Source organism: Echiichthys vipera, assembly GCF_963691815.1.
Source record: "Echiichthys vipera genome assembly, chromosome: 11".
NCBI classification, from domain to species: domain Eukaryota; kingdom Metazoa; phylum Chordata; class Actinopteri; order Perciformes; family Trachinidae; genus Echiichthys; species Echiichthys vipera.
In genome coordinates, this window is record NC_139836.1 from 21,703,290 (window position 1) to 21,730,571 (window position 27,282).

The 27,282-nt window shown below is 38.6% G+C and overlaps 3 protein-coding genes across 3 annotated transcripts in view; 1 reads left to right on the top strand and 2 right to left on the bottom strand.

Moving 5' to 3' along the window:
* The window catches only part of bicc1a (BicC family RNA binding protein 1a), a 59,061-nt gene extending 54,200 nt beyond the window's left edge, over positions 1–4,861 (bottom strand). Inside the window, exon 1 of the mRNA XM_083922748.1 lies at positions 4,602–4,861. Within this exon, the coding sequence (XP_083778874.1) occupies positions 4,602–4,791 (190 nt within the window). The 5' untranslated portion in view covers positions 4,792–4,861. The remainder of the gene's footprint in view (positions 1–4,601) is intronic.
* A 1,616-nt stretch (positions 4,862–6,477) lies between these two features.
* LOC310953493 (ubiquitin-conjugating enzyme E2 D4-like) lies at positions 6,478–9,529 on the bottom strand. Its single transcript, XM_083922553.1, has 7 exons — positions 9,390–9,529; positions 8,830–8,893; positions 8,212–8,243; positions 7,805–7,882; positions 7,596–7,701; positions 6,931–7,024; positions 6,478–6,839 (listed from the first exon to the last, which is right to left on the bottom strand). Exons 1-7 carry the CDS (start codon positions 9,411–9,413, stop codon positions 6,794–6,796), a joined length of 444 nt encoding a protein of 147 aa, XP_083778679.1. The 5' UTR covers positions 9,414–9,529; the 3' UTR covers positions 6,478–6,793.
* Positions 9,530–15,232: 5,703 nt separating this feature from the next.
* Positions 15,233–27,282, top strand: part of rgs7a (regulator of G protein signaling 7a) — a 46,447-nt gene continuing 34,397 nt past the window's right edge. Inside the window, exon 1 of the mRNA XM_083923121.1 lies at positions 15,233–15,325. Coding sequence (XP_083779247.1) covers positions 15,248–15,325 — 78 coding nt within the window. The 5' untranslated portion in view covers positions 15,233–15,247. The remainder of the gene's footprint in view (positions 15,326–27,282) is intronic.

Consider the following 27,282-nt stretch of genomic DNA (forward strand, 5'->3'; position numbering starts at 1 on the left):
AGCCATTAACTTGGGAGTTCTATTCTCGGGTGCCAACAGTACACAAGTTAAACCCAGATGGCTGTCAGGGTGAGATTTTGTTGTCACCTTACACTCTATTTACTGATCTAAGCAACCTGCGTCCCTGCCAATGTGGGAGACAGTAAATTTGTAATAGCTAAGCAGTTAACTATTTCCATTTTCTCCTGATGTAAATGGTGCCAGAACGGGGGCGTAGAATACAGCAGATCCAAATAAAGGGTAGTTCAAGTGTGTGGAAACATGCTGGTGAGTCACTCACATATTTTACTGGGCATAGAGACATTTTTATCCTAAATGTATGCAACCCTTGACTATATGGCTCTTCACCAGTTTGATTTCCTACTGTGAGTTCTTTTTTCTGAGTACAGCCAGATTTACCATTAGCAAAATTTTCAAATTCCTGACTAAAGGCTAATATAACTGCCATTATAGCCCTAGACTTCACATATGTTGGGGGTAAACGCACTTACAGGAGATCAGATTCCTCTGGCCATACCACAAAAGCTATGGTGGTGTCTGCCATATCAATTAACTAAATAGTGAATAAACTTCAGAGGGTGAGATATATGAAATAATACATGAAAACAAATAGAACTGTAAAAAAGATGGTTAGATGATATTCATTATTCATTTTTGATTATGTATTTTTGTTTGTTTGTTTTTGGTCTCATCTTATTATTTTATTATTATTAGGAGTATTATTAGTATTATTGTTAGGTTTGTTTTTGTTTTGTTTTTCCGTGTATACACTGAGGCCTATGTATGCACACATGCATGTACTATATGTATGGGATCATGTTGGTGGATGGAAGGGATATACTGGGACATTTTGTGTACAGTGTGTTTGTTTGTTTGTTAATTGTATACCCTTCCAAAATAAGAAAAGATGAAAAAAAAGATGATGAAAATAAAAAAACATTAATGTATACGTATACTGCAAGTTATCCCTAGCTGCCTAAATAATTCAAATACATGTACACATAAATAGCTAATAAATAAAAAATGGATCCATAAATATAATGTTTGAAGGATGTATTTTGTTATCAGTAATCTGCTATAAGTCCTTGGTTGTGGCATTTGGATTACTCTCTTCTGTTGGTAACGATCTGACAACTTCCTGAAACGGTCCAAAAGATTGTAAATTACCAAACAAAGTCAGTGAGCATCTGTCATGGGTGAAGCAACGGAATTGCCCTACAGTAATAGGTCACCTCGGAAATCTTAAATTAACCAAACTCTTACCCAAGACAAGAGCCTGTTATCTGTCAAAGACATGTTTCAGGCTCATTTGTCTGTTTAGCCGCAGCACACAACAATCAAAGCTAGCATCTATTCTAAACACTGTCAACACTGAGATGGCAAAGCTAAGTATTTATTAATCGGGTACAGTGGACAGCATATAGAGGGATTTGATCGAAATATATTGGATTATCATATAGTGGAAGCAAATGAAATTAAACTGCAGCAATCAAATTTAATCCATACATCAAATACAAAACGACAATGTATTAATTTCTAAATATCTTCACACTGTAATAACTTTTTATTTCCTATTATTGCTTTTAAATAAAGCTGATCATCGTTTAGTTGATCAGCAGAAAGTTATCAAAAGACTATTTTATATTTCTGCTTTCTTAAGCAGACATGCCAAATCCTCTATGGTTCCAGTTTCCAGTTTATTCCTGTGTTGTAATTAATGTCACTGATTGAATATCTTGAAGATCTGGAATGCTCATCAGACAAAACGTTTAAAGACGTCACCTTGGGCTCTGGGAAATGATGATGAGAGTTTTTCATTACTTTTCATTATTACATAACCAGTTTATTAATTAGTCATGAAAATGACTGGCATATTGATCATTTATGAAAATAATTTGCATCAATGTCTCTATCTTTCACTCAGAACAGAAATCTGTTATTCATATGCAAGAGAGTGAATCAATGTTTAGCCGTACGGTACATAAGCAAGTGTACCTCACAGCAGTTTACTTAAAGATTAACCACTGACATAATAATTTGTTGCTGAACCAGGTGGCCATTTCAGCTAGTGCAGAAACGTTACCTGGATGGGGTAAAAAGTTGAGGTGCTGAGCTACTGTTGTTTGGGAAGTGACTACAATATTATTCAACGCGTGGCTCTTTGCCGAGGGTCTTAATTTTCCAGGAAAGAGAAGCCAGACAAACCGTCACAGACAATAAAACACCAAGTAAAAATATACTGGAGTTCCCATAAAATAATTTCATTAGAGTCCAGATTTTGACCTTCAGAACACGATGTACCATGTCAAAGTCTATAGCTCATCCAATCAAAACACAGCCAGATGTTACAGAGCTGATCCAGTGAGCTGAAACACATCTAAACTACGACTTTAGCTTTTTGTAGTCATTGGGGCATCGTGTGCAATGGATGCTAAGAGCTAAAGAAGCCAAAACTGTTTCAGAGTTGAGATCGTGAAGTATTTAAACCTGACACTTCAACTGACCAGAAAGAGGAGACAGCACAGCAGCCATTTCTATTCCGCAACCTAGTTGCAATGTCATCCACGATGTCATGATGTACCAATTGTGAAACAAGATGTTGTCAGAGATATAAGACCAAACTAACAAAACTATAAACGACCCAGCAGACTGGATTGATTACACATAATGCATACAGATGCACAAACACAGACACTTTTAGGACGTGGCGCATTGGTTCGTCCGGGACACTCAGATTTAGGGCCGGCCTCTGCTTAAGTTGTTTTCCTGGAAGAGTTGGGGATGACATGGAGCTTTGAGGAATGTACCGAGCAGCAAGGCAGCAACCAGGACATTCTCAAGGGGAACTCCGTGTGTAAGTGCATGCGTCTGTGTGTAAAGGATAAACCTCAAGACCAGACGCTCTGTGAGGATTACTCAAAAAGTTAGTCACAAAATGAAATCATGGACTACAGCTTTCAGTTACAGTGATACAATTGAAAGCTTACTGTAACTCGTCAGCATGTTAAATCGTGGTTGCTTTAATTACAGTATGATTATGACTGAAGTTTCTCCTAAGGTCTTGTTTGGCTGCTTCCTGGACTTCTTGGAAATAATAATCCAGCCCATTCACCTGAGGCTGTAAGATTGCACACTCTTGCGTTTTGAAACATATGATGAATGACCTCAACCTCTGAGTTTCCAGGGTCTGGCCTGACTTTATGAGCCTGTCATCACTTGTTTAACTATTCACGGTCACTTGCATGCCATTAGAGGAGAGTGAATCAAATGTATCACCAAAACAAATCATCCCCCACACACGCAGGAAAAGTCAACATGATAGTGTAATGACTTAAATATAAAAAAGGAATCCGACATTACGTTTGGAGGCAAATGCATCGATGTTGCCACTGTACTTAAACACAGCCTCTTTCTAGGTTTTACTGAAAAATAAGCAAATTGCATGGTTAGATAAAACTCAGTTAAAAAAAGAATGTAGATTTATTTTTAGTTCAGTCTACAGACAAATGAGCACCATGGTAGTTTGTGTAGCGACAGCCAGTGGTCAGGTCATGGTATTACCTCCATAAGCACAGCATTGATGGTTATTGTCTGATGTCTTTGCTCGAACTTGAGAATCAGACGACATATACGGTTAATGACTGAATTTAGCCACTTCTTTCTGTGGTTAAAATATACTTTACTATTGTTTTTTAATGTGGTAACACTACAGAAAGCTCAAAGCTAATTCTACCTAATTTTCTTAATTGACTTGTTTATGATCTCACTCACATGACAAACTCAGGTTTCCTGGCCAGATTTGAACTTACCAAAAGCAGCAATTGTGTAGGCCTACACAAATTGTAGTTTTACTCTTACAGTCTGTAGGACTACAACAACAAAAAACACTACCGTGTATTGCAATGCCATGTAGGCTGTTCTACACACAGTGTTGGGGAAACTACTTTGAGAGCAAAGATGTTGAACTACATCAAGGCTTCCCTAAGAGAGAATCTAGTTTGGTTAAATACAGCAACTTGGAAAAGGTTGTTCAAACTGCTTTGTAAAAAAAAATCATCAAATGAACAATGTACATGTGATAGGAAATTCTAACAAAATATAAAACAAAAAAGTAACATGCCAGCAGAAAAAGCAAGATCAGGCGGTTAGCCGGGTAACTAATTAACTAATTGCCACTATATAAACTATAGCACCCCCCCAGGTTAATTGAGCCTGAGACCTAAACCTGCCCTGAACAAAGGTGGCTGCATGACAGATGCATCACTGGGGCATCTCAGCGGTCAGGAGGGTGCGGGGCTGTCCAACAGGGGGTTCAATTAGTTCATTAGATCAGTACTCCCTAACCCTCTGCGCAATGGTGCACACGACCCCACCGCATGCGACCGGTGCGCCCTTTTTTCCCCCTTCTTTCTCCCACCAGTGAGTCCTCCAACATAAACAAAGGGCCATCAGAGTGCTGCTGAAGTGGGAAGCGTCTCGGGAAAAACAGACTACAATTACAAAAGATGAAACGTGGAAGTTGCAAACGCATTATTCATTGGAAGAACTTCAATATACCACTAACTTTTCACTTTGTTGCTTGCTTTTTTTTTTTTTTTTACCTAATAACATGACTTCCAACTTCTTTCGGTCCACCCGAAACCGCTCCTCAGTCCACTCCGGATCTGGCAGCGGATGGAGTCCGCTCAGATCCTCCTCTGATCCCGGGAGAGGAGAGTCGGTGCTGCGCTCGCTGTTGGAGCCCTGGTCCGACTGCTGCAAATATCCGCTTAAAGTGTCGCACTGCGCCATTGCGCTGCGCAACAACTTCTCCAGGGTCCACTGCGATATAGGTGTTCTTCCGAGTTAACGGTCCGTCGTGCAGCACACAGCAAACATACCAACCAACTTCTCTGGGAAGTTTCACGTGTCACCCTGAAAAAAACAGGACTCCTCCCAGAAATTTTTTTTTAACATCTCCCTCCTCCTGGTTCCTGTGTAGTCCCCAATCCCCCAACTTTAGCATTTGCGAGAATCACTACATTTTAAATAGTGTTTTTCTGTCTGTTGGACACAACTGTTTAGTCTCATTGTTGAGGGATTATAGCAAACACAATCATAATTATTACGAGCTTAACATTATACAGTTCTAGGCCATTTTATTTTACTGGCAGCTTATAATACACTCAATTTATTAGTTTATAGAGGAAACAATGCACATCCTGAGTGGGTAAAGGAAGCAATACAGGAAATAGAAACCAAAACAAATGTTGAGCAAGCCTAGATTAGGTATATCAGACTCAAAAGGAGAGCAACACATTTGCTGTGTGTGTGCTGATGCTGAATAAGCAATACAGAACCAGATCAGTAATGTATACAATAAAAGGTTTGCAAGCCTCTGTAGAAATATAGGTCCAGGTTTGTGAACAAAGAGAAATAGTAAATGACAGCTCCAGTGATAAATGGCCTTGTTAAATGCAATTTTCCATGCGTTTGATTTTTATGGTTTCAGTTTAATTTGTGTTGGTAATTTTCTATAATCTGTATTATTCCAACTTTGATATGTTGTTTATATGTCCACCACAACAGGACCCAGGCCAGTGTCCTACTATTATTGTTATTCGTGTTTAAATAATCTGTCTCACATTAGACTTCAGATAATGTCCTTGATCTGACAGATGGAGCTGTCATTACAAAGCAGAGTAACCATACTCTCAGTACACTTCTTGCTCATTTGGAGTGAACATTTACGTACATCGTCCGGGAGGTGAAAATTACCAAATAACTAACAACTTTTGATTCTTGAAAAAAAAAAATTGCATTTCTATAAGTTGAGTTCAGCTTCGACATGTGAGCTCTTAAACTTAACTTGCAAACACGTGTTATGGTAAAGGCACAATTCCTTTTAAATGTTTTATTTAAATTATCAGGAATCTCCATCTGTTTTTCTTCTTAGAGGTGAAAAGCTGAGGGCCAACATTTGTGTAATACCAAGTCCTCACTAAACCCAGGAGTCTGACTAAGTCTCCTCACTATAGCACTGCATAAATGAAATGTGTATGCCCATCTTTAGATTGATATCAGCATGTTTGCATTGTACTGTAGAGACATCCATGGGAGACACGAGCTTGGCTTCATCACCGTACAGAAACTGCAGCAAGTAATAATGGGTGGTCTAATTTCAACAGACAGAACATCTCTTCTCAATTTAACTAATTTAAACTAATTTATTATAATAGCCACTATCCACATGAGTGACCGCTTGTCCAGGAGAAAAAGGTCCTGATGTAAAAGGCTTGGATGGTAAAGAGTAAAGGCTACCACCTAGTGGCCATGTGAATACTAGAATAAGGGGGCAGACTTTGACATGTTGGTTACAGAAATACTGTATATTGTATACTGAATGAAGGATGTTATGTCACAACAAGATGGTTCATTATTTCAGTTTACTCATATGTATGTATGTTGACAAGAAACAATTTACAATCCACATATTGATTAATGTATTTAATGAAAAAGAATGCACAATAAATTCAGTATGGTCTTTTACAATATAAATCTTTTAAAAGAAAAGTATTATCAGGTCATCTCCCCACAACCAATAATAATAATAATAATAATAATAATAATATTAATAATAATGATGATGATGCTAATGACACCGTTTTAGGGGAAAATAAAAGAAACAGTAAAAACAGGTAAGTCAAGTAAAGTCCAAGTAGAGAAAGGGCTTCAAGCAAATAAAACACCTCAGCTAGAACCAGTGTGATTTGAGGTGTTCAGGGATACATCATTGTTGCTGAAACTCCAGTTCTCACATTGCATACCTCTGAGTCCATTCTTTGGCTACTCTGTTGTACCTAAAAACAGAAGAAAACCAGTTTGTAAAGAATAGCGTAGACTGATTCAAGTTTTTCCCAAAGTCAAAATTCTTTTAGCTTTCATACTCACTTTGGTCTGTCTGATTTGTAGAGTTGTGCAATCTCCGGGACTAGTGGATCGTCTGGATTTGGGTCACATAGCAAGGAGCATATGGATAATAACACTGAAAGAAAATGACCAAAAATCAGTTTGCACACATTTAAATTTAACCTAAAACAACTCTCTCAACTTCCTAACTCATCCCCCCCTATATCACTTTAAATCCAAATGAACAAGCTTTGATTTCATGCAACTTTATATCAAAATCTGGTACGTTTATTTTTTAGCCATTACTTTCATCACAGATATTTTAACATAGCCGTTTGCTCCTCCAATTATACAGCACAAAACATGCAATTTCACAATTTCCAAAATTACACAGGGTGCAGAGGTTCATTTTTGGATAATCGCCCCTGAATATCCTATGTTCATAGAAGCTGGGAATCATTCATTTGGAATAATCCAGATTTGGTGAAAGCATGGTGTTTTGCTCCAAAGGGGTTTCACTGCCTTGCTATGTTTGATATTATTTAACATACTCATCTTTGGCGTTCCCTGTCCATGTTTCGTTTTGTACCAACATCATAATTTACCCTTAAACATGTCAAATCATCTTAGGTACAAGCCAGATCTTACAGTGTTGTTGGACTGTACCTCACTGTAATGTACATGTACAAAATGAACATATTAGTTACCTTTTGATACTGTAAGGGCAGGGGACCACTGCGTCCTCAAGATGTCAAGGCAGATGCTACCATTGCTGTTGATGTTTGGGTGATAGATTTTCGTTGTAAAGGAAAGCTATGAAAATAACAAACAAAGTTGATTAATTTTTGATTAATCGTTTTTCTATAACATAGTTCAGAAAATATTGAAACATTTTTGAGCTACTCAATAGTCCTACCTTTGGCGGTTTAAAGGGATAGTCAGTGGGAAAGTGGACAGAAAGGAAGAATACTCCTCCATGATATGGGCTGTCGTGCTGAAATAGAGAGGACAATAGTAGTTAAATTATGCCTAGTACTGTATGGGATTAAATATTTGTACTGAGAGAGCAATCATACATTTAAGTATACTTTGATTATATTTCTTTGTCTTTCATTTGTTTAAATGATGGCATTTTGGTATTTCCCTTTGCCTATTGTCTAAGTAATGCCATGGACTTTAGTGAGTAACACTGGGACAGAGTGTGCCAGTCTTTCCATTCAAAATAGAAAGGGCTGTAAAGTCAACATAAAACACTATTGTCTAGAGATCCAGAAGAAACTTGGTTTTAACAAAATCCAGGAAGCTAATCCAGAAAAAGCTCACCGGTCCTGTGATGGAAGCTTGCCAGTGAAACACTGAAAAGAAACAAAGATAATGTGAGAACATCAAGGTTTGATATGCGAGCAAATCAGTTACGCTGCAAACACAATCACCAAAAGAACAACAATGTTGCTAACAAGAATGACAGGTTTTTCAAGGAGAACGTCCTCAGATAATAAATTATTTATTTTGGGAGAAAATAACCGCCACTAAACAAGATAAAGTACCAGAAGACAACAAAAAATGGGAAAATATTTGCTACAGTGAAGACTGGGACGATATATAAAAATATACTGTAGATATTCTCTACTCGCCATTTGTACATTGACGCAAATGTAAGCTTCAAAATGTACCGGTACGCTCAACTTTAATTTCATGAATTACTAAAGGGATCATAACAATTTTAGTTTATTTATTATGTTTTTTCTCTCATTCTTTTCTTAGTTTTGTGTTGTAAATTATTGTAAATTCTTCTTTTCTTTTAATATCTTTATGCTGTCGATGTTGCCTGTCTTACCATTGTATTACATAGAAAAACAAAAACAAGGATGACAGTGGCAGATACAGGATTAAAAATGAGGAAAATGACAGGTCCACGTCAGCAGATATTCTCACACTTACAGTCGTCCCCTACGGGTCCAGCTGAACATGAAGATGGAGGGTCCTTCTCCATGTCTTGGAACTCCTGTACAAATAAGCAAAACAACATTTGTTCAAACTCAAGACTTTTGAGCGCACTATAACGTCAATGCTTTGCTCAAAAAGACATAATACTTAAATTCACAGTCTACTAAACTGTAAACCAACGTTACGAAAACTCGGGGAATATTGCATTCTAGTGAAAAGTAGCCAGGAACACAAACGAACAGGGCGTTTACTCTGTCCGTGTTGCTAGGCTAACTTTAGCTTGCTGTTAGCTTGAAGTTAGCTCATTTAAAGTTTAACTGCTTAGAAAACTGCCTTCTGTGTGGTGTCATCGTCAGTAACATAAATATCGGATATGCAGGCAGTAAAATCTATCCTGCAGATTAATCTGCCTATCGTTAAATCCTTCGTAAAACGGTTGGTATGTTACAGTGACCAACCACGTTAGGTTAGCAAACAGATGCCATTAGGCTGGAAAGCGTAACGCATCGCCCCAATCTGTACATTAAATCAAATACAAAAAGACGAATAGTTACCTTCTTTATTCTTTTCAGAGCCATGCCAAATCTTTCAGATAGGTTAAGCGAAGCTACGGTGTTAACTTTGACAGCTGTCAGTCTTCAGCTACGCTCACTTTATGCCGACTATGGGTGTTATTTGTTTTGACAAACTGGTTATTTCTTTTGTTTCCGCGTTTTTTTTTGTTGGACGACGAAAAAAAATACACCAATGCATTGTGGGAATTTGAGTTTACAGCCAAGTCCTCTTAAAGGGACCGTCGAACTGAATATATGGACACAGTTCACATCCCGTGAAAACCACTGTGTTAATGCCTTAATAATCATGTTTTTGTAGATTGTTTTCATGCTACTTCTTTATGGTTTGACTGAGGTACCTTTCAAAATGTTTTGTAAAGAATCTAATAGACCTACTGACAAATAAGGATGTATTACTAATTCTTAACAATATCATTTGATCATTATCTTAGCAAAATACTATATTTATATACCATATAAATACTATATTTATATACTATATAAATGCTATATTTATAAAATAATTGTCTTAAAAATGACCCTCCTTTTAGATTAGTAAAGATTCAGATTTTAAAATCGTATTTGACCACTATGGAAAAACTTAAAATTCAAAAATAATAAATTGGCAAAACCTACTAGGTTATTTAGGCATTTCAAATGTCTTAGTTTAGCAGACCACATAGGTTTTGTTTTTAACACACTCTCATGAGCCTTTTCACTCTTTCATTGAGGAACAGTCGATAGTGGCATAACTGCGTCCTGCCAGCCGCTACAGTATCTTAGTCTTTCTTTTCCAAATGTTTTAATTGTTGGCAGTTACTATTAAAGTGAGATATTAGGTAGCACACATACATTCAAAATCAAATATTTTGCTGGTAAACAATGAGCTGTCACTGCTTCTGTACACAGGGGAGCATTTTAATGGGTCAGGGTGAGGGAAGAGGATGGATGATATTATTATCATTATCATGAAATATTGGTTTACAAAAATGATTTCAGGGCACGTTTATTTGTAATATACGGTACCTTTCCAACACAGAGGCTTAAACAACATTTAAAAATATGATGCTTAAATTCATTGAAATAGTCATAAGAATAGACAAAACATTGATTTAAAAAAGAAATACCCTTTTAACCAGACAAAATCCAACTGAGACAGGATCTCCTATTCAAAGTTGACCTGGCCATAAAAGTTACTGTATTAACACAGGGCGGTAGTAAATGTGCCCAAATTTAATAAGGGAAATGAGAGTGCAGCAGAGAATATAATCAATCAAAGACACAGGAGAATGAGAAAGTCTTTAATTTAGATGTTAAGGTGGCTACAATTGGGGTGCATTTGGGATCATTCTGTCTGCAGCATAGTGGCTGAATCCTAAATGGTCTTTGGTTTTAACTCAAGGCATCTGTAGCTGACTGCTTCCTAAAGATATGGGGCCTACTGGGCCTGTATTCAAGCATATCAGAGATTTATTTTGACCCCAAGCCATTAAGCCATTTATAGACTAACACCAGTTCTTTAAAAAGCTGTTCTATTTCTAACAGGAAGCCAGTGTAAGATGTAAGAATGGTTTTTGCAGCAGCATACTAAAGGGGGCTGCAGGAATCTGTTGGTAAAACCAAACAAGGAGCTGTTTCTAAAGTCCCCCCTGCTGAGATGAAGGGATGAACGTGTTTTTCTAAATCTTCTATGGACACAAATCTTCTAACATGTGCTATTTGTAGATCTGATGTAAGTTGGTCTGATGCAACTATTGCGTTGAGGTGTCTTCAATTCCATTGCAACACTAACATTCCTATCTCTGACTTTTAGTCTTATAGTCCAGTTGCATTCACAAAGTGGTTTGAGATAGTAATTTGCAGGATTACAGAATTTGACCTAAAGTAATTTAAATCTGGATGAATATGAATCAGACATACTCACAAGTCATTTTTTGCAAGTCCGAGTCAAGTTTCCAGTCTATCTGGTCTGCTCAGGACACTGCATAGGTATATCTACAGTAAGAGATACAAAGCATGCACTGTACAATCACTCCTTTATCTTCTAGCATCTATTAGCAATATCAGCATTGATCAGTTGTTTGGAATATAATCAGGCGTTGGAATGCAATATGAAAATAATACACAATGAAAGTGCAGATGCGTAGGGTTACGTATGGTAATAAGAAAGGGAATTACATTTTGCTAGTCAAACATTTACGTCATGTTAATGTGCCAAAAACATAATAATAAAAAAATAAAGATAAAATAAAGATTTTTCAGGAGTTCCTAATCTCGAGTCTGAATCAAGTCTCAAGTCTTTCTAGGGCGATTTGTAAAGTCAAGTTTCATGTCACTTTGTGTGTAACTTGAGTGCGATTTGAGTCCAAGTCTTAAGTCCGAGTCCCCATCTCTGGCTCAGATTCATGATTGCATATGTCAACAACAGAGCTCCTGCCTTCTACACAACCTACAGCAGCTGAACACTATAGCAGACAGCTATACCTAATTTTCCAGTCTATCAAATGCTGCATTGGTTTCCTGAATCACTCATCAGACAGAAATCATGTAGTGCCTTAATCAGTGCAGTCTTAAGCCAGTCAAACCAGAACCAATTTACACTCATGATGTTGTGGTTGTTGAGCTGAATGAAAGGAACTTTCTCAAGCATTTCCCAATAAATATAAGATCTTAGATGACTGCATTTAGTATGAAAGCAGCATCTAGGTTGTTTTTAAAGATGCATTGGTTGACTTTGGGTACCATTTGCAGCATATCTAGTTTTTACAAAAGGACAAAAGGTAAAAACACACATAGATGATTATCATAGCAGATAGTAAGGAAACAGGAAAATAATGCAACAACAAGATAAAATATGGACATCAGTGGACTCAGTATCCCCCAAGGCATAACATGTATTGCTGTTTGGCTTAGTAACTTATTATATTTACAAAGCTGTTATAAGATCATCCATGATGGATGTACATTATAGAAAGATCAGGTCCTGTGAGAGCAAAGGGGAAGACAGAAGATGGACAAACATACAGACATATACAGTACATAAGGAGGAGGGGCGCATCTGTTGTCTTTCACGCCTGGACTGCTGCATACCTCAAAGCCAAAGATTACAGCTAATTAAGAGATTTTCTATATATGTACCCATCTATTTATATCTGCAGTTGCATTAAATAACAGAAACATATAGCTCATTCCTAACATGTTCTCACATTTGCACTCAGTTCAATCATTGTAAAATACAAATGCTGAATTTGAGAGAAATATCTGAATTTTAAGCTTCTCTGCATACTATTTATTTTTCTATTAAATAAACACTAATTTGGAGTCTTTGGGATTCAAATTCTGCTGAGATATTGTAAGCAGGACTAGTTACTTTTGGATAATCTCTTAAAAAATGCCTTGACGTTTGTTTGTTGCTGAATTAATTTTAGAGCCAAAAAAATAAATAAATCAAGATCTGTTTCAATTCCTCCCTTTATTCTTTGTCTTCATTCTTGGGAGTTTTATTAAAGACAGCTGATCATTAAAAATAGTTGATTAGGCCAAACAACTGGGGCTCATTATTTATTCAAATTGTCATATTCTGATTATTTTAGTTATAACTGAAAGCTTGTTGCTAAAAACAACAAAAAAAGATGTCAAAACACAAAGCATAAATGAACTAATAAGGCATTTGTAAACGACAAAGTAATTTAGAAAAAAATGCTCAAATGAGAGTACCCCGATACATAGAGATATGACATTTTTTCAACAAGGTGTTACTACTCTAACCCTAACCCTCATTGACTGTCATGGAGCACCAGGATTTTGTGAACTGATACACCATCAGAAGAGTTTTCACTCTGAGAGAAAGCAATATGTCACATTACTCTTATACATTAACAACAGTAGTGGAGGAAGTATTCAGGTCCTGTATCAGTATTTGTATTCATTACAAAACTAGCAATACCACAAAGTAAAAAAAACCCACTATTCCATTAAATTGAAAAGTCCTGCATTCAAAATGTATCTAAAAAAAACCTGTAAGTATTATAAGTAAAGTGTCCCTAAAGTATAAGCATAACAGTAATTCACTATGCAGGCAGGATGAACTGTCAGCGTTACATTATTATGTAATTGGATAAGAGACTACTGATGCATTATCATGAAAGCAGCACTTTATTGCAGGCTATAACAGGCTGCGGTGGAGCAAATTCTACCTGTCTCATATCCTACTGTTGGAGGGTTCACTTTACTGCATTGTATTTTATATGCTCTTTGTAGGTTTGTTTTTCTGAAATGTAATAGAGTAGAAATATAAAGTGTTATTTAGTTCTTTTAAAGGACCCCAATTAGTTGACAAAGGCACCGGCTGGTCTGGTGTCAGAATAAAGTAAAGAACAAGTATAAACATTAAGTTCATCAGGTCACTTTCCACTGCATGAATCAACAGCACTGTTTGCCATAGGCTACAGTTCCTTCCCCTGGTTCAGAAAATAAAATCAGGGCTTAGTTTGTCCCTTCGTGACCTTTGATAAATAGTCTTACTGCTAAAATATTAATACATTGTAGGGTTGTTCTATGTTGCCCTAGCTTTCAGGACCAGCATATCGCCGCAGTGCATAGCTGTAGTACGATTTGAGCTGGGAAAATAGCTGTATGTCTCCAAAACGGGTTGTAATTTATTCCTCAAACGCGATTGGTCATGGATCGATGCGCGTTCACGGCGCTCCGAGGCGGCGCGCCCGTGCTTCTGAGCATCGTTTGAAGAAGAGGAGAGAATAGATAGAGACAGAGGTGCTGTAACACACCAAGTGTCCACCGAATGTCTGCCTCTTCACGTTGCCAATGAACAATCCTCGCATTCCTATGTCTGCCAGTTGACATACTGAACGCGAAGGACCAGGCTTCCACCTCTGCAAGGATTCAGGACTCCTATAGCGGGTTGCGCGTTTTTTCAGGTAAGCCCCCCCCCCCCCCCCCCCCCCCCTTCTCCTCCTCCTTCTCCTCCGGTGACCGATGTCGCTGTTTTGTCTGTGTATTTACGCGCTATTCGTGATTAACAATAGGGACGATAACGGGCGCGGGCGTTTTGCGGTAGCTTTCCAAGGTGCTGAAACAGGCAATGGTGGTAAGAAAAACACAGTGTAGTAAGATGACGGCCTCATGTTAAGAGCAGGTTTCATGACTTCGCTGTTTGCATATAGGCTATTTAGTGTTGCAGACTAAACCTCCCAAGGATGTCGTGTGGGTGTCATATGAGGAAGACAGAATGATGAAGCTGCAACGTGCATGCGATATCCGTTACATTTTGCACTTGCACGTTTTAACTACGGTTGCCCCAGCCGAATGGATGTATCTAAGCTGCATTGTACCTCCTCCAGGGACGGTGTGTGTGTGTGTGTGTGTGTGTGTGTGTCCGTGTGCGTTTTTCCGACTGCATTTACTGTTGCCAGGGTCTTCACCTTACCTCATCTTACCATGCAATCTTAGGATGCAGAGTATAGGTACCATGCAGGACCGAGGAATGCTGCTGAATCCTCTGATGTCAACAAACAGCAACAGATTGTCAGTGGTTTCCGTGCACAATGAATCCCTCTGAGAAAAGATCAGTAGACATGGTACCAACCGCTGCTTTTCAAGTTGAACTTTTGCCCTCCCATTGTACCAGTATCTTGTGCAAAATCAACCACCTTTTTACCCTGAAACGTCCTTGTTAAGACCTTGTGAAATGTGAAACGTGTTCCATGTGGAATGTCAAATATTTTGAAAAAGTCACGTTAAGGCTCCATTTTTGTTTTCCCTCTAATGGACCACAAATATCCATTCTGTCCACAACAGGAGCACCTGACATTTCCTGTGGCTGATTTACTTACTGGATCATGGCACAGACCAACAGCAGTGGGCAGGGGACCAACGGGGTAGCGGATGAGTCCCCCAACATGATAGTGTACAGAAAGGTAAGGCAGCTACTATTTTTAGTCTGCATGTGTGCGTGTGTGGATGTGTGTGTGTGTGTGTGTGTGTGTGTGCGCGTGTGTGTGTGTGTGTGCGTGTGTGTGTGTGTGTGTGTGTGTGTGTGTGTGCGTGTGTGTTTGTGAGCAGGAGCGAGTCTCTCTTGCATCACTTTACTTTACGATGAGCTGCGCAATGGAAATTGCTATCACTAATGGCAAGACAGTGTTCTTGTGCCATGGTTGATTTAGGGTTGTAATGCTACATCAACTTGATGAGAGCATGGCGAGAACATGCAATTCTTTTCTCACAACATACATGACATACACACACACACACACACACACACACACACACACGCACGCACACACACACACACACACACACACACACACGCACACACACACACACGCACGCCCACACACATGCACACACACACACACACACAGAAAGGCATGCACACACTTTCGATTTACACCATCAATTGTTATTGCTCACATATTGGAGGATGGTTTTTAATTGACTGACATTAATGGAACCAAAAGGGAGCCACAGACTTTTTAACCATTGATCATTACAACCATAGTGTTGTATTTCTCCACTGGATCTATTACTACATTAGAGAATTGGAGAAAGGAAGGGGATGGAACTGCTACACTGCTGAGAAACCTTAATGCAGTACTAGTCTAAATATCAAACAGATTGATTAAATAATAATCTGCAGGGAAGATAACGTTTGTTTACTTTGAGGATCAATTATTTTAGAAATCTGCAGTGCAAAATACAGTACACAGTACATATATACTGTATAAGAGGGTGTGTGCACTGCTCCTCTTGTACACTCATTTGGTTGTAATCTTTTCTACTCCCTTGACAGAAACAGCTAAATTTAAGATTAACCTAGAAATAAACCATTATGAAAATTGCTTTTACTACCATGAGGAAAAGCTTCGGCTCTTCCAGTCTTCTAGTTAAGGAATCTTTCTGATCCGTTTTAGAACGAACTCTGCTGCATGTGCTACGTTTCTTGCACATAAAAGCCCATGTTTAATTCACTTATCCCAGGTATCATTATCCCATCATTAAGTGTGGCTAGATTAATTCATGGTGTCCTACATTCAACATCTACAGTATCACAGCAGAGCATCAACAGCTGTATGTCTGTGGACATTGCCCGACGGGCAACGTAACGTTTTACCTCACTCTCAAATGCACCAGTGAAGTGATCATTTTTTTCATCTTACTTGTGGATGACTCAAGCATTGAGTGAATTTCTTCATTTCATTCTCTTCACCCTTCAGCGAATGCTCCCATTCCATCTGCGCCAGCATCTGCACACCAGGAAGAGGATAAGCTGAGCATGATATCATAGATTGACAGTGTTTTATAGCACTCACAGCGTGTTAGGCAATATTACTGCCAGTGTGGGACAAGATTTGCCGGAAGTGCCGCTATGCTTGGAGCTGATTTTTCAGGATTTCCTCAAAGCAGAACGGCTGGCTTATATTGTTCATAAAATAGGTCAAATATTGAGGATAATCGAAATATATGAATGTGACTGGTTTTGTCATTCCTTGTAGAGACAGTGGTAGAAATCATGTCTCTTATTCAATTAAATTTTAATATGAAACTGTATCAAAATATATAATAAAATAGAATATCTTATATTTTTTATTGAAAATTGTCGTCGAAGTACAACAAGTTTGAGATTGTAGTTTCCATATTAATAATGACATAAAACAAAAAAATAAGGTAAAAGACAAATAAATAATGAGGTAAAATAGCATTAAATAGCAATAAAAGTGGCACTAAAGTTACAACATTGTACAGTATCTGGCAGTATTAAAATACGCTAGGGCATGATACATCCTGCATATTAAATATTGACTACATGAGGTCTTTCAAGCTATTAAATTACATGTGATTTCTCTTCCTTTTGTCCTGCTATTGACCTGAAAGTCCTGCTTTTTCGATTATGCCATGAAGGATCTGTAGAACCAAGTATGCAAATAAGAAAAACATCCACAGCCTGTGTGATTTCTTTGCTGCTTTTACCTTCAGCAACTAGACTTCCATGCTATTTTTCATTTCTTCAAACTAAGGAGGCAAGAAGGGTTTTCGACTCAAGGAGCTGTTTGTTCTCAAATGTTTGGTCAGATTAATATCTCAGTCATGAAGCTCTCCTACATCATCCAATTCTTCACTTCTCAACACTTGACCACACTTGGCTCTATACACTGACTGACCTAGATACACTGCAGAATGAAAGGACACGGTGAAAGCAACGAGGATGAAATAAGGTTTCTGGAGTGGGTTTAATTCAAAACTGCAATTGGAAGAGCGCTCTCTGACGTGTGGATACCGCCAGGATGAACAACTGCCCCAAATGCTTTTCAGATGGAGATTACTTGGCAGAGGTGTTGCAACCCACACTGACTGGGCCATGCTAAGATGAGCTGAATTCTCAAGTGGAAAACATGCTTTTATGTTCTGTTTTGCTGCTCAGACATCTTGTGCAGAAGTATCACAAATACACTTTGGAAACGCTATACATGCTCATATTAACCATATCTACTCTGCAGTTGCTAGTAGTGGATGGATTATGTAATATGAGCAGGGGGAGCTTTGAGGTTGAGGACAGCAGATAGTCAGACAGCTCCAAGATCTTCCCACTGGGAGCATAACTACATCCTTTAACTCTCAATCTTTCTTTTTCTCTGACCCATCCATCCCTCCACTCCGGTCATTATCGTCTTAATGAAAATGGATGGTTTGAGCTGAGGTGTTGACCTGCTTTCTATGGTGATGTGTGTAGAGATGTCTGTTAAACTCAAGGATGCATGCACACAAGCACCTTGCTTGAATGCAAGTACACAAACAACGTTGACACAGTTATATTTGCAGAAACAGCATGCACACACACACACACACACACACACACACACACACACACACACACACACACACACACACACACACACACACACACACACACACACACACACACACACACACACACACACACACACAAACACACACACACACACACACACACGCACACACACACACACACACACACACACACACACACACACACACACACACACACACACAGCTGGGTTTGTGATTTATTGACAGCAGTTTCCGGTGACCGTATAAACAAGTTATATCTCAGAATATCTGTTTATCAGGAAAAGCCAAAAAAATATTCAATGGAATGATTCCGTGGATATGCGCTGCATGTCTGAGGGTCTAGATCTCTAATTGCCCTATAGAGCCTTTGTGATGTCTTGCTGCGCTCACATTAAACATTACCATCATCTAGGATACCAGAGTGAACAGTATGTGTATGTTTTTTTCATGCCTGCTCACATGTGTGCACCATGAATAATGCTGTGATGCATGTGCGAGCATGTGTGTATACGGTATGTAGGGCGAATGTTGCTACAGAGAGAGGGTCCTGAATTTTTTATGCAAGCCTAAAACAGCTCTTGAGAAGTTCATAGCAGCTCAGCGTGAGGAGGGAACATCATCTCTCACCAGCCAGCGCTTTGTGTGTTTGGGTCACTGTATGTCGTTGTGTGCTGATTGGTATTAAGTGAGTTCTAAGAACGAGCAAATACAACACAGATTTAACATACAGTACAAATAGATAGGAAAATATCAATATTAATTCCCAAGAAAGCTAAAAAATCTACAGTGCTTTAGTCTACGACTTTATTCAGTCAGTAAAAAAAGAATAGCTTTAAGATGAGCACAAAGGATGAAGACAGTTATCACCCACCTGTACAACCTCACCTATTCTCACATCTTTGACAGATTTTCCCCTGAGTAACGGCACCACATTTTAACTACGCAAGCTTAGGCAAGAGAAAATGTGAGATAATTCCTGATTGAAAATGCTCTGTTGCTTCTCCCACCTCATACACTTGACAGAGCTTTTCAACTAGTGCAGCAAAAACGGGCTTGAAATATAATTCAATGATTCTTAAGCTGCAAATTTCGTCTTTGTTTGTCAGCTTATACAAAAATAACATTTTTAGGACTTCATACAAGATTAAATACATTATTTGCAGTATACCGTTACTACTGCACTCAGATCTTACTCTGTGGTATTGTATCATACAGCTGAGGCAACAGCTCAGTCTTATTTACATCTGAGCTGCTGACGGCATCTAATAATTGTTCTTCAAGCAGCCAGTTTGGCTTCCGTCTCTGTGCAGAGCCATTGATCCTGAATGTATGTAGTACATTTTTTTTCTACCCAATTGAGCACATGCAACATTGCATCACACTCTTATTGTTGTCCTCTGTCCGTACGGGAGAAGACTGTTTTAAATTCTGGTGCTTACATGAAAGTCAATACAGTGCGTCTTTGAAGTAATTGGTCCCTGGTGGCACTTGATCTTTTCTGCAGATGACAAAGATGAAGAAAGATGGTGTGAGCCTGCGGTTCTTATTGTTCTTCAACATTTTACCACTTTACAGCATGTAAACAAACTAACTGTAGGCATTTTGGACAATGTCAGATAACTGAATATACGATCTGGGGCTGCATAATATATACATATTTTTCATCATCACCATTGCAATGTCATATTGCACTATAAACACATTGCAAAAGACTGATATTGGACTTTAAATAGTAATAAAGTATTAAATTGAGGCACCATCTGAATCTGCATGTGTGCGAGTGAGTTTATTAGACTACTGCAACCGTACTACTAGTTATAACCTTTCTTGGCATTGTGGCAACATTTTTCTACAACCAAATAATTGGACTGTGGATTTCTGTCTTCAGCCAAAACAATCTTTTGCATATAACATAAAAATTAGGAATAGTTAGTCCAGGGAGGATACTTATGGTCAGTGGTCAAGTCAAACAGTTCTTGAGAGATTTCCTTCTCACAATGTTAGCGTTCGCTTAGTGTTTTCAAATCTGTCCTTCATTCTTTTGTGAAGGGTGATGGTGCCGCACTGTGAGATTTGAACCATATCCTCTCAGACTCAGTAATGAACTAATGAATAATCTAAAATAACAAACAGGGCAGAGGTATTACTGCAAGCTATTGATTTGTCAATTGATTAAGTGGTTGTGTACAAGGGATCATTTTGCGGGAACAAGGCTTTCCCTCTTCTCCCTCTGAAACACAGCAGTAATATAGTATTGTTATATGATGCAGAACTGCAGCCATTATCAACACAAAGAGTCTTGGTTAAGACTACAAATTCTTCGGAGATCGCCTCATTGGAAAGCATTTTTTTCATTCTATGCCAAATCTGCATCTGTTTAACTTACCTGATATCAGTCTACCCTGTTATCAATACAGTTTCCCAACCATCCTACGCTGTTCGTGAGTCATAAAGCAGGGGGAACGGAATACATTTTCAGCTCTTTCTCAGTTGAGAGTCAGATTGAAGGGTTCTTGTACTGCCTGTCTGCCTCAATCTGCAATCAGAAGATCAGGGAGACCGAGAGGAAGAGGGAGAGAGGAGGGGGTGAGGTGGGATGATCTATAATTGCCAGATCAGAGAGAAATCTTTTTTGTGTGAAGTAGGGCTCTTTGTATGTCAGCTTGCCAACCAGGCGATTTCTCTTCCTGTGCATGAAAACATGCACATTCTTTTTTTGCATGCACTGTATATGGAAAGTGTGGGCGTTTGGCAGACACTGTTGGGTGTAACATTGGGATTTAAGGCTTTGTGTGTTTCAAACTAATCCATTTTGTTCTGTATTTGCTGACGTCAATACCTAAATGCCAATTAGAGGGGCTGGAATTAGTGACACATGCTACCATCAATAGTAGTTCTGGTATGTCATCAACCATCATACTAAGGGAGCTAACATAATCCACCGCTTCTTGCCACAATGCAATGTGGGAAGGCATACAGCTTTTTGTGAGTAGTTAAATCTCCCCAGTCCTACTTTTTGTCTCTATATAATAAATATATATAGAATATGAAATCACAAAAAAACAGAAAGGCACACACAGAATATATACACTGTAGATGTTACTCATTTACTTACCACATCTGAATAATCATCAAATACTCTACTACTGTTTTTCTCCTTCTAAATTTTCTGACATTTAGAAAGCTTTGGTTTGATCTTGGACTGGATGCCAGAATCATTAATGTAATAGTAGATCATTTCTTTCATACACTGATACTGATTCCTAGGAGAAATACTGTATGTCGATCTGCTTTCTTAGCCAAAAGTTTGATAAGGTGACACTCTCACAACTCTCTGTTCCACCTAACAACATTTTTAAAGCTCTAAAGTTATACGTGTTTGTCTGGATTTAATACATTCATTATAATGTTTTAATCACACACATACTGGTAGGCCAATTTTTATTTCCAGCTTTTATACTTGGCTCCAGCTGCATTTAAAGGTACACATATTAGTGAGCGGTATCAATCTTGTAATCAAACCCTCGGGAAAACGTAAAAACGTAGGACTATTCCTTGAAACATGGTTAATTTAAGTCAAAGGTTACTGATGGTTAATCATGACAAAATCCCAAATACGTCATAAACCTAATTTGGCCTATGGACAAAGGATGGTATCAAATCAACAGTCATATACTTCACCTTGTACCGCAGGGCTAGTCAATGAGGTGACAGTTTAAACTGGGTGACGGTCTGGGCTGCTCCATGAAGACAGTGAAAAAATACTTAGGCCTGTCTTGTTCTAAGCTCTTCCCTCTGTATATGTCTGCCACAGCTAGAGTCTTTAGTCCTGGCTGTCTGTTAGGGTTATATAAGGGTCTAAGGAAGCCTTGGCATTAAGATAGAAGCTGACTCAGGCGTCGGCTCTGTCTGGTCATTTAATTCCCGCTTGACATTTAGCGAGAGATTACAGGAGAACCCCAGCCAGAGTTGTGAATGAATTCCCTTCTAGTGTCTAAATGAGGACAGTAATGCCGCCTTAGGACCAAAGAGAAAAGGAGAAAACGATTATGTAGGAAACCGACAGAGTGATGGTTTTATTTCTCTGTATTCACCACACAGAGTATGTGTTTGTTCATACATCTGTGTGTCCTTGTTCTCTCCTTGTTTATAGCTGTGTCCCTCCTCTCCTGACCCTCAAACTTTACACACACCACCTGAATCTCAACTGTGTCCACTACTGCTCTCTACCGCATCCTCCTGTTGTTTATAGTGACGGATCCTTCCCACATTCTGTCTACCGTGAATAAATTCCTGCTTGCCTGCTCTTCTCTTTGTCTTGAGTGTTACACATTGTGTCTTTATTTATTGTTGAAACTTGCAGATCCTGTCCTGTCCTCCATGGGGCCCTAAGCAAAATTCTGCTAAGGGGCCTTCCTACCTGACCCGTAAACAATTTTCCCGTCATACCTGACGCCCCAGTGCTGCCACAACAATCATCCATTTTTTAAAACACTATGTTCTATCTGTCAGTCTTAGAATAAGTACACTTAAACAGCACAGAATAGGGTATGAAGAAACAATATTCATTGGATAGAAAGTGATATTAACATTAACATAAATAAGAAATTGTAGAAAATCTAAAAGATAACACTGAGCTTTGGCTCTGATGCCTAGTAATTAGTCCAGTCTTCATAATATAGAATAATTAGCTTTGGGTATACAACGTGAACATAAGCATATGTTATCACTGCATATATGTTATCACTGCAGCTTTGTCTTAGAATAGTAAAATACAGCTCTGTGATTAGCTTTAACTGCTTTCATTTTATGCACACACATATGAACTTGTTCACGTGTGAGGTGGTTATTCGAACGTCAGTTTGAAAACACTGTTGCCCGTTGAAAAAAAGGGATGGCAGGAGAAAAACATTTTAGACAGGAATATCTTCAATGATGACACACTATAGCCAGGAGTGGCATCAAGGTTATAAACATTGACACCCGGCTTGACACGAGGGGGAGGCGGGGCTCTTGCATAATTTGAGGGACCATTTGCATAGTGAGCTTGTAGGGACGCCTGGCTCTGGAAACTCTTTGCTTCTTGTTTTGCAGTTGCATTCCTTTAAAATATGATCACATCCAGAGGCATTAAGTGAGTGAGTGATTCCTTAACACATAGTTTAAGACAGAACCACATCATTGCCTTTCTGCTGTGGCTTAAGTCTTTAAAGAGTAGATAGTTATACACTGTAAAAATGGTCATCTGAATACAGTATATTGGTGCAGTCTTTAGATTGTAGATACTATTTTGGTCTTGAAGAATCATTTTTAATAGAAATCAGATCCATTCTGTGAACTACACTATCACCTAATTTATCCTGATTGCAAAAACTTGTTTTCTTTTTTAAATGTCACTGCTTCTCACATCTATAATGTCAGTCACTTAAGCCTTCTGCCAAAGAAGGATTAAATATTGAACGTATGCCGGCCTTCAAAACCACCACTGTGATTTCATCTCAAATCATTGCTCAAGCTAAAGTCATATTTGCACGTCAAGAGCCTTCAACAGTAAATAGAAATCTTGTTATCTGCTCTGCAGAGGATTTCATGCATTACCTTCTTTCTCTGCAGTGTATTTTGGCAGCTTAAACGAGAATGCAGTCTTCCTGCAAAACGTCCTTTTACTTCTCTCTCTCTCTCTCAAGCTGTCTATCTTGACTTGCGAAAACATTTCTCAGTCCCAAGACTTTTTATCCCAGTTTCCCTGTCTGTCTGTTTCTCTCTCTCTCTTGTGTTCACACTTTGCCCTTTCCATTTCTAGCTCTTTTATTCCTCTCTCCCCCCTCGCTCTCCCCCACCCACTCTCATGCCCTCTTTTGTTCAGTTTCAGGTCTTTGATGTTTCTCATATGCCCGCAATATCACACTAACTTTGTCTCTTTGTATCCCTCACACTCACCCAAACATGTGTACTCACTATCTTTCTCCATCCCCATCCCCCCTGCAATGTGGATCCTTACCAGTGAAGCATCCATCCACCTCTGTCTGTGTCCCCTCCTCTCATATCCCTTGCCACTCTTTGAAGTCATCAGAGCCCTAGTCAGAGCCCATGCAACTCCAGTCAGCTTTTATCTTCACACGGAGAAAAAGAGAGAAATGTATTTACACCCTGCCGTGGCACAGTCATCTCTCCTCCTGTGTGAAATGATTCACTTGTGACTCATAGCTTTATTGGGAACTCTCTAAACAAACAACCATTGGATGTGGCATTTTCCATCCAAATTGACTGTAACTGTAACTGAGAGTGCAGACCTGATTGTCCCCCCGCAGCTCGGTGCATTTCTGAACAAAGAGGAGTCATTCTCCAAAAAGCAATCATGTTTCAGTGATTAGCCTGCCATGACTGAGTGCCATTGCACAAATCCAATACCAGCGAAATAATAAGTCAAACAACAATTGCTCCAAAGGGTACATTTTACGTTTGAGACATACATTTTCATTTGCCATACAGACAGTGACACACCTTTGTCTGAAACCGTGCACTTCTAAGTGAGGCAGACGGACACGCAAACTCTCATCTTGCAGGTTGCAATGTGTTGAGCAGCTTCCACCTGCAGCCTTCTGAGCCTCACAGCTTCACACCATTAGTTCAGCTTAGCAAGCACAGCCATCCACAGTATGTGTACGGTCTGTAAACCTCAGGCGCCATCTTGACTCAACTGACTGATGTTTTCTTCTCATCTTGTCCTTTTCACTGCTAAAATGCAGCAAATGAACGACTTCTATGAAAATTAAACTTATGCAGCTGGCGTGTGACTTTATTATACGTGCAAGCTTTCTGATGTCAAATGCTTCAGCAAACTACCTCAATATTGTAGTTCAAGTCAGACAAACTTCAAATTGTATCCATAAATTCTACATTATATAGATGAGAGTTTGACGTTATTTCTAAATGCAGGGTGGTACAGAATAATGTTTGATAGAAGTTATGGGGTTTAATTAGCCCAGCTTGCCAAGGAGGTTATGTTTTTAGTTTGGTTTGTTTGCCAGCAGGATTACGGAAAAATGAATGGCCTGATTTTCATTCTAGTTGATGGAATTGTGTAGCATGGGCCAAGGAAGAACCAATTACATTTTGGAGAGGATCCTAATCATGAGGAGGATACACAAATGATTTTTACTTTCCACTGTCCTCATTAAATTAATTAGAATAATATTTCTTTTATGGGACTTATTTTGAGGACACTAGTTGAGAAATTTACACACTGAGAATACGAACACAGTGTACTATATAGTAGGGAATGATGTTGGATAAGTTTATTTTTAAAACAATGCAATACATTTTTTATGGATATTGTGACAAATATCTAACACACAACTACCCTTCTCTATACTACAATTTCCTATATTGGTAACCATTACTTAATTTATCTTGGTTCTTAGCCACTCTTGGTTAGAGTGTCTCACCCGCTAAGAGACTCCTGTCTGGAATGGCTGTGCTTTCTCCTGCCGTCCGTTCAGTTTGTGCTGTGATGGCTGGTGGCTGCTCTGTTGGAATCCCCATGACAACCACACCAGCAGTCTGTCAAATGCTATTATCTCAAACACTTCAACAATCTGTCCAGCACACCCTTAGCTAGCAAAGTGACAGAACATGACTGTGTGTATGTGTGTGTTTCAGTGAAAACATTCACACACTTTAAAGAGTGCTGCTCAGTCCATGAAAACCTGCAGCAAGTGGTGGGAAGAACCTCAGAAGTACTGTACTTGAGTGTAATTTTGAGGCACTTGTACTTTACTTGAGTTTTTCTATTTTCTGCTACTTTATACAACCACTCGACTCCCAGAGGGAAATATTGTACTTTTTACTGCAAAACATTTATTCAGTACCTTTAGTCACTAGTTCGGTTGCAGTTTTAGATAATTACTAAAAAATATAACTCATTATATCTACTATAATTACTTTACTATATATAATATATACTATAATATATATTTCCCTTATTACTAATAAATTATGATATATTATTATAGTTAAGATAAACAGCAGTGTATAAAGCAAAAAATATTATACCAATCTTTACCAACTGTAACATTAAAGTGATGTACACATGAATGAATGACTAATTAGTAGTATAGTAATAGTTATATTTTGATGCTAATACATTTTACTTTAGTTTGAGTAGGATTTTGAATGCAGGGCTTTTACTTTTACTGAAGTTTAACATTGCAGAATTGCAACTTGTCACAAATTGACTAATTGAATATTTTATTAGAAATTAATAAACTAAACTATTAACAAAAAAGCATGGGTTGTGGACAGTAAATGTAGCAGTAGTGAATGGTATTTATGGATGAGTGAGGTATGAGTATGTGCAAGTGTTGCTAACAGCAAAGTGGTCAAAACCAAACCAGTGTTCGAAACCAAAATCTGGACGGTGCAGATCCTAGGAGAGCGAAAGAGACAATGAAGAGGCTTGTATTTTTAGCCTTGGTAGAGGCCTAAACAGGTCCGACCAAATCAGGGTAAGGACCCTCCTGATGACAGGCTCATGTAGGAAGAGACAGGTTAGTCCAGTCAGGGCAGGCAGAAAGGGAGGGGTCATAACATTCTTTCACTTGTGTAAAATATCTGAACACTTCCTCCACCACTGCCTGCAGGGCTGAGCTTATGCTTCTTTTTCCAACACCTTTCACTTATAACTACATTAATTAAAACCACAGAAGGTCTGCAGAAGTTATCTTCAGCTGTGTGAAATTCCTCTTTATGGACATTTTGCAGTTTTTTTTCAAGAAGCATTTTCACTCCTGTTTACACAACATCTACTGTACAATTTAATTTGAAAATAGTGTGCAGGTCCTCTATCCCACCCCTGATCTTTGACGAATATTGACAGCATTTCCTCCTCTTTCTTGCTGCCTGTGTTGGACAAAGCATGAGCAAAGTGAAAAAAAAAACATGGTCAGTTTAAGAATGCATTAGGATATGGTGGGGAGGGTCTCTCTACTGCTTGCAACAGACTGATTTGCTCTGTTGATATTAGCTCCCGATGCCTGTCAGCAGAGCC